General features: G+C 50.0%; 1 protein-coding gene across 1 annotated transcript in view; it reads right to left on the reverse strand.

Moving 5' to 3' along the window:
* Positions 1-1626: 1626 nt before the first annotated feature.
* HIKESHI (heat shock protein nuclear import factor hikeshi) overlaps positions 1627-13247 on the reverse strand; it is a 30144-nt gene continuing 18523 nt past the window's right edge. The window contains exons 3-5 of the mRNA XM_040426372.1: positions 9129-9280; positions 4993-5111; positions 1627-3470 (exon numbers count right to left, since the gene is read on the reverse strand). Coding sequence (XP_040282306.1) covers positions 3416-3470; positions 4993-5111; positions 9129-9280 — 326 coding nt within the window. The 3' untranslated portion in view covers positions 1627-3415. The remainder of the gene's footprint in view (positions 3471-4992; positions 5112-9128; positions 9281-13247) is intronic.

Genomic DNA, 13247 nt, shown 5'->3' on the forward strand with positions numbered 1-13247 from the left:
GCGATATCGCCATTTCCTAATAACTGCGGTATTTTGTGTAGTCATAGAAGCGGTCATGTGCGCTGACTGCTTTAAAATCTGCGTCCGCTCTCCCCTGCATGATTACATACCACCAGTACGATTACTGCCCGCAGCGGCCGCTCCTCCTCGCTCCCTTAATAAACTCTCTGCCCACTGATGTCGGAAACAGATTAAGGGGCAAGGCCGCCGAGTGAGTATGGCGGAAAGAGTCTCAGGTTACTCTGACCCCCACAGGGTTTGCCTTCGAGTGACTGTATTACTGTATTACTGTGCCACTTTTAGTATTTTTTCCAAGGCCACTTTAAGTTCCCAATCCACCCCTGCCCAAACATGAGCAATAAGAAGACATTACTGTATGGTAACCACAAGACATTGTTATGTTGAAGGGGGGGGGGGGGGGGGGAGGCTTCAAAAATTGTTGTCCAAATGTCAGTATAATGTCTCCTTGTGGCTGCCCCATACAATATAATGTCTCTTTGTGGCTGCCCCCATACAGTATGTCTCCTTGTGGCCCACCGCCTCATACAGTATAAGGTCTCCATGTGGCTGCCCACATACAGTATGTCTCCTAGTGGGTGCCCCCATACAGTGTAACATCTCCTTGTGGCTGCCCCCATACAGTATAATGACTCCTTGTGGCTGCCCCCATACAGTATGATGACTCCTTGTGGCTGCCCCCATACAGTATGATGACTCCTTGTGGCTGCCCCCATACAGTATAAGGTCTCCTTGTGGCTGCCCCCATACAGTATAAGGTCTCCTTGTGGCTGCCCCCATACAGTATAAGGTCTCCTTGTGGCTGCCCCCATACAGTATAACATCTCCTTATGGCTGCCCCATACAGTATGTCTCCTTGTGGCCCACCACCCCATACAGTATAAGGTCTCCTTATGGCTGCCCCATACAGTATGTCTCCTTGTGGCCCACCACCCCATACAGTATAAAGTCTACTAGTGGCTGCCCCCAGAGAATCTCCAAAATGGCAGGTCTTGTGGGGTGTTCCCAGTATGCAGTGGTTAGTACCTACCAAAAGCACGCCAAGGAAGGATAACTGGGAATTGACGACAGGGGCATGAGAGCTCATTGATGCACACCTGCTCCAGTCCCACAGAAAAAAAAAAAAAAAAAAGTTCCTGCTGGCTATGATAGAAAGTTGACAGAACACACAGGGCATTGCAGCATGCTACGTATGGGGCGGCGTGGCCGTGGACCAGTCCAGAGTGCCTATGATGATCCCCATCTTTTCCATCAGAAATACCTACAATGGGCACATGAGCCTCAGAACTGGTCAATGGAGCAATGGAAGATGGTGGCCCAGTCTGATGAGTCATGTTACATCACGTGGATGGCCGGGACCATCATTTATCTGGGGAAGAGCTGGCACCAGGATGCGGGATTGGAAGAAGAAGACAATGGTGATGCTCCAAGCAACATTCTGCTGAGGAACCATGTGTCCTGACATCATGTGGATGTGACACAGACCACCTAACTTCTGACATTTCGTGGGGGTCCATGCCCTGACTATGCATCCAACTACATGCCTGTATGTGCGTGTGTCTACGATAAACCTTTTGGATCTTATTACACAATAACCACATCAGTAAATTCACTTTATGGCACAAAAGTTTATTTAAAGCATAAAATGAGAGCAAAGCTCAAACTGTATAGTTTCACAACCTATAGGGCGTGTCCTCTATGTGAGCATGCCATTTACGTGGCAGACGCCTCGTGATCAGAGCAGTCCAAGTCCCCGCCATGGTGCCGTGGGTTTGGCCTCATTTGCCGAGAGCAGAGCATAAGATACGACTACATCCAGCTGCCATAATTTTTGGCATTAACTAAACGTCTTACAGATACCAGTAGCATAGCACAACGCGAATGGGAGGGTTTGGGGAAAAACGCAGCCACGTCCCTATCACTGCAAGCAAAAAAATTCTGTTAAAGGGGTATTCCCATCGTGGACACTGGGGGGCGTATCGCTAGGATATGCCCTCAATGTCTGATAGGTACAGGTCTCTGTGACCCTATCCTTTAGAAAGGAGCCCTCAAATGGGAAGCGCACCACACAGCCGCCCTCCATTCATCTCTATGGGAGCTTTGGCTCCGCTGCTTGCATCAGCCCCATAGAAGTAAATGGAGCCGTGGCCGCTCTTGCGAGGTATGCTTCCCAAAAATGCGATGTGCTCAGCTATTTTCAGCACCCCCACAGAAATGAATGGAGGGCAGATGCGCATGCGCCGTCACTTTGCGGGCTCAGATCTAAGGATAGGTGCGGGACCCACACCTATCAGACATTGGGGGCATATCCTAGCAATATACCCCCAATATCCTAGATGGGAATAACCCTTTAAATATTATTCCTTATTGAGACGTCACAACAAAGCAGCAATCGTAATTTTACAAAAAAAAAGGATAGAAAGGGGAAAAAAAATTATGTAGACCAGTGTCATGAAATGGGGCAATTATTTACGAAGTGGTAAAAAATGGGTCTTAATTTCTCAAAATGGCTGAGGGCTTAGACATTTGGCGCAACCCACTAGACACCTCAGACCCGTTTCTCTTTCCTACGCTATGTACATGTAGGCCGATGGCAGCAAGCTTTAACAGATTTGGCCCTTGACAACTAATTAGCAACACCCTTTTCTCTAGCCTACTGGGTAGGCCCAAAAAGTGTGTAAAATGTACAATAAATTTGGAGCAGGCCCTCTCCTTCATGTCTGTGACGTTGTTCTGCCACATTTTGCTTAGTAAATCTTTACTGGGCCTCATCAAAACAGCCTGAAACAACAGGCCTGGTTGCCAATAGCAACCAATCAGAGCTCGGCTTTCATTTCTCAAACCCCTGGGGGAAAATTAAAGCTGCATTGTGATTGGCTGCTGTGGGTAACCAGGCCTGCTTTGATGTAGGCCAATGGAGAGCAATAAGGCCTCCTTTAGACGGTGCTTGCTGGATTGGCCACAAATGTCCATGAGTCTTAGCAAAAATAAAAATAAAAAATAATAATGTATAGATTTAAAAAAAATAATAAGAAGAAGGATTTTCATGATAAATGGAGAAACGAAGCACAACCCTATCACAAAGAACCTTAAAACAGGTTTAGTAACAGAATTATTGAATAAGACGCACGTACGAGGAGCTGGGGGCTGCCCACTGTGGTATTAACCCTTTCATAGCCCCATAAAGCAGCTGCCAGAGCCCAAACCCCGGACATATATATGTATATATCCTCATCGTCGTTATCCGATATCTGCCGAAAAAAGCAGGTACCGGGCCGTGCCCAAGGGTTTTCAAAACACTCTGCTGGGGGAAACGAAGAAGGGTTCGTCCAGCAAATAAAGTGTTAAGGAGAGGCACACAATGTCACTCAGAATGCCGGTTGTGGACGCCTCCTGTTTACGTCTTCCAGAAGAACGGGTTCTGTGCAAGGCGCCTCTGGAAGTTCTCGTACCTGAGAAAAGAGAGCGGATAAATCCTCAGATACAGATTAAATATAATGCCGGAATAACAGTGAAGACCGACACAGACCAGTAGAAGTGCCATTTTTGCATCTTTGTCATGTGCTTGTTCTTGTGGATATTTGTGTGTAAAAGATTGGGCGTTTTATTTTACAAAGAAGGTAAAATCAAAAAGGTATAGAAGGAAAGAGCCTCTGTCAGCATGATCAACCCTATTAAACCAGGCTAATTGAATGGTAGGGTTCATCATGCTGAGTTAAACAATATCTTTCTTTTCTATAAAGAGTTAATAATAGCCAAGAGATATGAATTTTTCAATTTATGTAAATTAGGAATTTTGAGCACCAGTGGGCTGGCCATAGTGCGAGGAGCACCGCTAGCACAACGCCCCTGTGCTCTCTGTACTGACGGGGCTGGAACTCTAATTAGTAAGAGAGGAATATATGGCGTCCTATAGAGAAATAGGGGTGCGGGAGGGCTGCCTTACAGCCAGAGATGGGTCTGCCCTGAGGTTTGCAAGTCGGAGCAACAGGAAATGTCTGCTATATGGGGCACACAGAAAACGATACTTCATACATTTCATGCATTTTATAGGATCAAAGAAGAGAAAAAAAATTTGAGGAGAACTTGCTGTTTTTGGGTGTATTTTCTATATTTAGGCCTCATGCACACGACAGTATTTTTTTGCGGTCCGCAAAAAGCTGTTCCGTTGTTCCGTGATCCGTTTCCGTTTTTGTTTCCGTGTGTCTTCCTTGATTTTTGGAGGATCACCAGACATGAAAAGTGAAAAAAAAAATCTAAGTCAAGTTTGCCTAGATGATAGGAAAAAAAACTGACACGGGTGACAATCTTGTGTGCCTCCGTGTTTTTTCACGGACCTATTGACTTGAACGGGTCCGCGAACCGTTGTCCGTGAAAAAAATAGGACAAGTCATATTTTTTTGACGGACTGGAAACACGGATCACGGACGCGGATGACAAACGGTGCATTATCAGAGTTTTCAACTGACCCATTGAAAGTCAATGGGTCCGCAGAAAATAACGGAAAACGGAACAACGGACACGGAACACAACAACGATCGTGTGCACGAGGCCTTAGTGTTAAGAAGGAGGTGAAGGATGTGCAGAGACTATGTCCCTCTCCTCCACTGCTTATGTCGAGGACCACAGGCCAAGGTGCAACTCCTGGGCCCCAATGCAAGAGTCTGTTGGGCCCTGTACCTAACACATGCCGTTTAGAACACTGGTGTCGTTTTCTGCAGCACAGAAGCCTTTGCACCAAAGCCTGTATTACACAGGCCGATTGAGCAAGCGATTGTCAGGAGGAACGCGTACCCTCCCGGCAATAACCTGCTCGCTAGTGGAGGCTTAGTCGTGACTGCGATCTCTGCCCCTATAGCCATACCAGGGGGGATAAGTAGCTAGCGGACACCACTACTATCCTATAGGCTCAACAGAAAACCAAAAACAGCGGGCGGCCTTCTGTGCCATAGACGGCACTACCAAATCTCTTACCACTTCAGAACAACGTTTGCCGGGATGAAGGCTTCAGTCGGGTTCGGGGTCATCTGTGCCTGAGTCACGGCAAACGAGGACGCAAAGTTATAGAAGTTGTCCAGCATTTTCTGGGTGAACTGTACAAAAAAACAACAAAAAAAAAACAAACAAAAATAAATTGTAAATCTAGCGGTTATGTTAAAGTGTTTTTTCGGGTAGTAGAATACTGATGGTCTATCCTCAAGATAGGCAACCAATATCAGAATGTTGGGGGTGTCGGGAGCCGCCACGACTGATAATGGGGACAGGTCGTCAAATATCAAACTCCCAGAACACCTCAAAGGGGTTGTTGGGTTCAGGGCTCTGAACCCGGACATATCCCCATTTTCACCCAGGGAGCCCCCCTGACTTGAGCATCGGAGCAGTTCATGCTCCGATGCTCTCCTTTGCCCTGCGCTGAATCGCGCAGGGCAAAGGCATTTTCTTGAGTTCCAGTGACGAACCGGGCTCTCCATGGGGCTGCCAGGCGGAGGCTTCCACCCAGCAGGGAGACTGGTGACGTCACCGGCACTGATGGGCAGGCTTTAGCGCTGTTCTAGCCTATAAAACGGCTAGGGCATCTCTAAAGTCGGCCCATCAGAGCCGGTGACATCAACGAACACACTGCTGGGCAGAAGCCTCCGCCCGGCAGTGTATTATTGTAAATAAAAGAGCCCTTGCCCTGCGCTATCCAGCGCAGGGCAAGGGAAAGCATCGGAGCACGAATTGCTCTGATGCTCTTGTCAGGGGGGATGCCTGACAACCTGAACCAAGCTTAGCTCTGAACCCAGACAACCCCTTTAAAGGTCACTGGCTCACCATGTGGTGGCTTTCATGTAAGATACTAAAGGATTTAACAATTGATAACTTTTCCCTGGCGGGGGGTGAAACCACAGCGCACGGAGCTGGTTACTGCAGCACTGCTCCCACTGAAGTGAATACTGCAGTAACCAGCTCTGTCCACTTCACAGTGGATGGCGCTGTATAGTTCAGGCACATAAACCATTACCGAACAGCTAATCAGAGGGGGTGAGAGGACCCAGTGGCGTAACTACCGGGGAAGCAGTTTATTTTCAAGTTAGTTAAATATCGATTCTTGTCTTACTGTTCAGGGCCCCTTCACAGCAGCAGCAGCTGACCAGGCCCCCTCGCTAATGTGATCTAATCTTACTGTCTCCTAAAGTCTCCTGATGTGTCTGGTATTCGAACACACAACCTCCAATGTATCAGTGGCAAAGCATATACCCACACAGCCATAAAGGTTGTATTGAATCTGATTGAAATATGAGACTTCTACTGTTATAAGTGACTAAGTGTACATCTATACACCTGACAGCTGCCCCAACACACCCAGCACTGCTATATCTCTATATGACAGCTGTCCCAGCACACTCAGCTCTGCTATATCTCTATATATGAGCAGCTGTCATGTGTATAGATGTACACTTAGCCAGCTATAACAGTAGAAGTCTCATATTTTTTCAGTCAGCTGCAAGGCAGCTCTTATGGGCTTGTGGTTAAGTGCTTTGCCTCTGATACAGAAGGTCGTGGGTTCGAATCCCAGCAGAAACTTTTCTGAAATACAAGCACTGACTCCATATATGGACATACAGGGCGGGACACAATACAGGGCAGGACACAGGAAGAGGCTGCATCGCATCGCTGACATGGAGGTAAGTAGAAGTGTTTATTATTTTTTTTTAATACCCGACTGTTATTGCCATGGGGGGAGAGAGGCACCTGATACTGGCACATGGGGGGGGGGGGGGGGGGGGAGAGGGGTTGGCACCTGATACTGGCACCTGGGGTGGGGGGGGGGAGGGGGGGTTGGCACCTGATACTGGCACATTGAGGGGGGGAGGGAGAGAGGCACTTGATACTGGCCCTTTTTTTGTGGGGGGGGGGGAGATGGCACTATGATACTGGGACATGGGGGGGAGGAGAGAGGCACTTGATACTGACACCTGGGGGGGAGGGGGGGTTGTCACCTGATACTGGCACATGGGGGGGAGGCACCTGGGGGGGGAGGGGGGTTGGCACCTGATACTGGCACATGGGGGGGGGGGGGGGGGAGAGGCACTTGATACTGGCACTTTTTTTTTGTGGGGGGGGGGTGGCACTATGATACTGGGACATGGGGGGGGGGGGGGGGAGAGAGGCACTTGATACTGGCACAAGGGGTGGTTTGGCACTATGATACTGGCACATGGGGGGGAGAGAGGCATTTGATACTGGCACTTTTTTGGGGGGGGAGATGGCACTATGATACTGGGACATGGGGGGAAGAGAGAGGCACTTGATACTGGCACATGGGGGGTTTGGCACTATGATACTGGCACATGGGGGGGGGGGGAGATGGCACTATGATACTGGGACATGGGGGGGGGGGGAAGAGAGAGGCACTTGATACTGGCACATGGGGGGTTTGGCACTATGATACTGGCACATGGGGGGGAGAGAGGCACTTGATACTGGCACTTTTTTTTGGGGGGGGGGAGATGGCACTATGATACTGGGACATGGGGGGGGAAGAGAGAGGCACTTGATACTGGCACATGGGGGGTTTGGCACTATGATACTGGCACATGGGGGTGGGAAGGAGAGCGGCACTTGATACTGGCACATTGGGGGGGGGGGTGGCACTATGATACTGGGACATGGGGGGGAGGAGAGAGGCACTTGATACTGGCATGTGGGGGGGGGGGGGTTTGGCACTTGATACTGGCACATGGGTGGGTTTGGCACTATGATACTGGCACATGGGGGGGAGAGATGGCACTATAATACTGGGACATGTGGGGGGGGGGGGAGAGAGGCACTTGATACTGGCACATGATGGGGGGGCATCTATGGGGACACTTACTGGCACATTATTGAGGGGCATTATGGGGGACACCTCTACCGGCAGCCTATCAGAGGCCGGACACTGAGGGGCATCTACTGGGGCACTATATATGGGGCATTTTATACTGGTACATTATGGGGGGCACTAGCAGGAAGGGGGGAGAGGAGCACTATGGGGGAATTTACTGGGGGCACTATATAGGGGTATTTTATACTGGGACATTATGGGGGCACTATGGGGACATTAGCTCAACTAGGGGCATTACAAGGGGGTATTCTTGCACTGTCACATTATAAGGAGAATTATTACTACTGTGGGGGGGCATTATAGTGGGCTTTATTACTCCCCCATGGTATGACCCCCTAGTAGCAGCACCAGCCTCTCCCTGCTCTGCTATCCCTCTGCCCCTTCTCCAAATCCTTATTATGAAATCTCTCATTAGGATAAAGCACAACATCAGCTCCGCCGAGCCCCCGGCCAAAGTGTTAGTGGTGTCCGAGATCCCCAAGGGCCAAGTAACTAAGTTTTCATATGAAATATGTTTATGTTATACACATATAGCCTACACTGTGCCACACAATATACAGTATACCGCTACACTGTGCCACACAATATACAGTATACCGCTATACTGTGCCACACAATATACAGTATACCGCTACACTGTGCCACACAATATACAGTATACCTCTACACTGTGCCAAAGGAGTGGGGTTTACACAGGAGGAGAGAGGTGCGAAGCGCGCTGGAGGGGCCCTTACAAATATTTGCTGTGGGGCCCAGTCACTTCTAGTTACGCCCCTGAGAAGACCCCTCCCGATTAAATTCTGATAAGGGATAAATCATTATTTCCAAAATCCTGGAGAACCCCACAAGGAAAGTTTTCAAGGCATATCTGCAGATTTCAATTAAGGAAGTAAAATGAGTGGCCAATGGAGGGCGCACTAACTCAATGCTAAAAGGTCTGTTGTCCTTATGAAGTTCTGTTGTAAGGACACAAAGTTCTAACAACAGGGGGAATTCCTGGCTGGCCACATTGTTTGCAGCTGGGACCCAGGCAATAAGGGTTAATTAGCTGACCATGGTACTCTCACAGCACGCAGGACACCAGACAGCGCCGAACCCTGTGACCACACTGAACGCCCCACTGAGGTGAAGAATACAGTCATTTGTTGGTTCATAGAGGAAGGCAAACAATGGAGGCAGCGACGCGGTAGTCCTTTTTACACTTTACAAGACTACAGAGAGGGTACGAGCGCCCTCCACTGACCTGGGTGAAGGAGTCTACGGTGGACACGGCAGCGTTGGCTACTGGAGTCTGTTGTGCCAGCTGCTCCAACAGCTCCACGGAGATGCCAATCTGCGCTACCGAAGGAGTCTGCGGTAAACTCATCGCTCCAAATGGGTGCTGCGTCCCTTCTCCTGCGGGAACCAAAGTTAGGATACATTATAATTGCTTCTTGGATACTGTACTCACAATAAAACTATACACATAGTATATTAGGGTATTAGTATATTGAATATTCATCTGGGTAAGAACTAGAGTTGAGCGAATTTCATATTTAAAAATTTGTTCACGCTTTGATTGGTGGTAAAAGCAGAATTGCGTTATGGATTCCATTCCCACGGACCATAACGCAATTCTATGACGGAATGCCTTTAGAGGCATTCCGTTATAATAGAAGTCTATGGGCTGCGTAACAGATCCGTTATGCAGGCCATAGACTTCTATTATCACGGAATGAATAACGGAATGCCTCTAAAGGCATTCCGTCATAGAATTGCGTTATGGTCCGTGGTAACTGAATCCAAAACGCCATTCCGCTTTTCCCACCAAACGAAGCGTGAATGAATTTCATAACATGAAATTTGCTCATCTCTAGTAAGAACGATAGGCCATTTAAAGGGGTTATCCAATTTCTCATAACCCCCTCACATATGCCGGGCCCCTAACAGGTAATATACTTACCCCGCTCCCAGTCCCCGCCGCTTCTCCCTGTACACAGATGAAACCATCTGTGTCGGGGGGGGGGGGGGGGGGGGCAGCCAATGACAGAAGGGGACAGGGACGAGCCTCCCTAGCGTCACCTGCAATGCTAGGAAGGCTAGTCCACATCCGCCATTGGCTGCTCATCCCCCCCCCCCCCCCCCCCCGACACTGTGTGCAGGCAGAAGCAGCAGCGGCGGTGCGGGGACCAAGGTAAGTATATTACCACTGAGGGGCCCGGCACATGTAGGGGGGTTTTGAGAAATTGGATAACCCCTCTAAGAGACACGGGAACTTTTCTTCACGTTATCACCCCTCTTACCAATCACACGATGTTACCATCATCTCTCCCCTGTACAGTCTCCACTGACTCCAGGAGCTTTCCTTCATGTTATCACTAGTGTTGTGCGAACCCGAACAGCAAAACTTCAGGTTCGAGTTCGGGCATTTAATAAAGCTTGTTGAAAGACTTCAGGGCATCCAAAACAACAATCTTTTAAGCTGTGGGAACTTAGAAGCCATCACAGCCATGCCTAGTAATGGCATGGCTGTGATTGGCCGATGCATCATGTGACCCAGCCTCTATACAAGCTGGATCACGTGTAGCACCGCCCATCAGCTCTGATTAGTGCAGGGACAGAAAGCAGGCAGCTGAAGTGAGGGACAGTGTTAGGAATTTCATATGGCTATTTATTCTGTGGGTGACCTATAGTGATCTTTTTTTTGGGTGCAATACACCATCTTTGCACCCCTGACACAGAAATATAATAGTTAATTTGTCTGTTAGTTCGGTGGGTGACATATACCCATTTTTAGGCGTGAGAGACACCTGCACTGCATACGTGACAGGGAAATTAATATACTGTAGTTAATATGTCTGGTAGTTCGGTGGGTGACCTCAAAGAATGAGGAGAGCATCAAATAAGGGACGTGGTGGTGCTGGTGGAGCTCCTGTTGCAGGGAGATGACGTGGTCGATCTGTGCCAGCTACACGCCCAAATGAAACACCTTCCTCGGGTGCGAGTAGGCGACAGAACGTTCAGCATTATTTTGTAGGCCCGAATACCGGTGTACGAATGGTGAGGCCAGAACAAGTAGAGGCGGTAGTAGATTGGGTGGCTGACAGTGCCTCCAGTTCCTTCACATTGTCTCCCACCCGGTCCCCTGCTGAAAGCGCAGAGGTGGCACCTGCAGCCCATGGGCATCTGTCTTTCACCTCACCCCCTTGCAAATCAGCCAAGCAGTCTGAGCCCCAAGTCATGCAGCAGTCTCTTCTGCTTTTTGATGACTCTGCTGGCAGGGTTTCCCAGGGCCATCCACCTAGCCCTGCCCCAGAAGTGGAAGAGATTGAGTGCACTGATGCCCAACCACTTATGTTTCAGGATGTGGACATGGGAAGACCACCACAGCACGTCTCTGATGATGATGAAACACAGCTGCCAACTGCTGGGGCTTTCTGCAGTGTGCAGACCGGCAAGGGGGCAGGGGTGAAGAGTGGGTGGAAGATGATGAGGTCCTCGACCCCACATGGAATCAAGGTCATGCAAGTGATGTGTGTAGTTCGGAGGAAGAGGTGGTGGTCACACAGCGCCAGCCGCACAGCAAAAGAGGGAGCAGTGTGCAAAAATAGAGTGGCCGTCCCCTAGCCAGTACGCCTGCTACTGCCCACCGCACCCAGGGACTGAGCACACCAAAGCCAGCTCCAAGGAGTTTCCTGGCGTGGCAGTTCTTCAGACAATGTGCTGACGACAAGACACAAGTGGTTTGCACGCTGTGCAATCAGAGCCTGAAGCAAGGCATTAACGTTCTGAACCTGTGCACCACCTGCATGACCAGGCATCTAAGTGCAAAGCACGAGCTGCAGTGGAGTAGACACCTCAAAAACCAAGAAAGGTCTCTGGCTCCTCCTGCTTCCTCTTCTGATGCAGTCGCGGCCTCTTCATCCACCTCTGGAGTGACCGTGCCACCTGGCACCCCGCAAACAGAGGATGTACCAGCCATGCCACCACCTCCACCACCAAGCATCTCCACACTGTCCCATGGAAGCGTTCAGCTGTCCATCCCCCGAACACTGGAGAGAAAGGATGTACCCCCTACCCATCCACGATCCCTGTGCTACCAGTTAAATTCCTGGCCTTTCAAATGCTGTCATTCCATCTGGTGGAGACGGAGACTTTTACAAACCTTATGGCGGTGGCTGTCTCACAGTACGTGGTTCCCAGCCGCCACTACTTTTCCAGGCGAGCCATCCCTGCCCTGCACAACCAAGTGGCGGACAAAATCAGGTGTACACTGCGCAACGCCATCTGTGGCAAGGTCCACATAACCACCGATACGTGGACCAGTAAGCACGGGCAAGGACGTTAAATCTCCCTAACTGCACACTGGGTAAATGCAGTGGCGGCTGGGCCTGAGGCGGATAGCAGTTTGGTGCATGTCCTTCCGCCAACGAGGACTGAAGGACGTTTCTCGTTGCCTCCTGCTCCGCTTCCTCCTCATCCGGTCAGCGTAACACCTTCACCACCAACTTCAGCACAGCCAGGGGTAAACGACAGCAGGCTGTTTTGAAACTCATCTGTTTGGGGGGGGAAACCCCACACCGCGCAGGAGCTGTGGACGGGCATGGAACAACAGACCGATGAGTGGTTGGTGCCACTGAGCCTCAAGCCCGGCCTGGTGGTGTGCGATAAGGGGCGAAATCTCGCAGCAGCTCTGGGCCTAGCCAGTTTGACGCACATCCCTTGCCTGGCGCATGTGCTGAATTTGATGGTGCAAAGGTTCATGAAAAATTACCCCGATATGTCAGAGCTGCTGCAGAAAGTCGGTCCGTCTGTGCTTGCTTTCGGCGTTCTCACCCTGCTGCTGCTCGCCTGTCTACGCAGCAGCGTAACTTCGGCCTTCCCGCTCACCGCCTCATATGTGACGTACCCACAAGGTGGAACTCCGCCTTGCACATGCTGGAGAGACTGTGCGAGCAGCAGCAGGCCATAGTGGAGTTTCAGCTGCAGCACGCACGGGTCATTTGCTCTGCGGAACAGCACCACTTCACCACCAATGACTGGGCCTCCATGCGGGCCGTGTATGCCGTGTTGCGCGGTTTCGAGTACTCCACCAACATGGCCAGTGCAGATGACGCCGTTATCAGCATTACTATCCCACTTCTATGTCTCCTTAAAAAAAAACGCTTCGGGCGATGATGGAAGTGGATGTGGCACAGGAGAAAGAGGAGGAGGAAGAGGGATAATTTCCACAGTTATCAGGTTATGTGACTGCGGGATACAGAGGACACAGACGATACACCTCCCACAGAGGACAGCTCGTCATTGACTCTGGGCAGCCTAAACACACAATTGAGCCCTGTCTGGGACCCTCGGGATGAACACTCACAAAAGAACTAGCGGT

The sequence above is a fragment of the Bufo bufo genome, chromosome 3, assembly GCF_905171765.1.
Source record: "Bufo bufo chromosome 3, aBufBuf1.1, whole genome shotgun sequence".
Classification (NCBI taxonomy): Eukaryota; Metazoa; Chordata; class Amphibia; order Anura; family Bufonidae; genus Bufo; species Bufo bufo.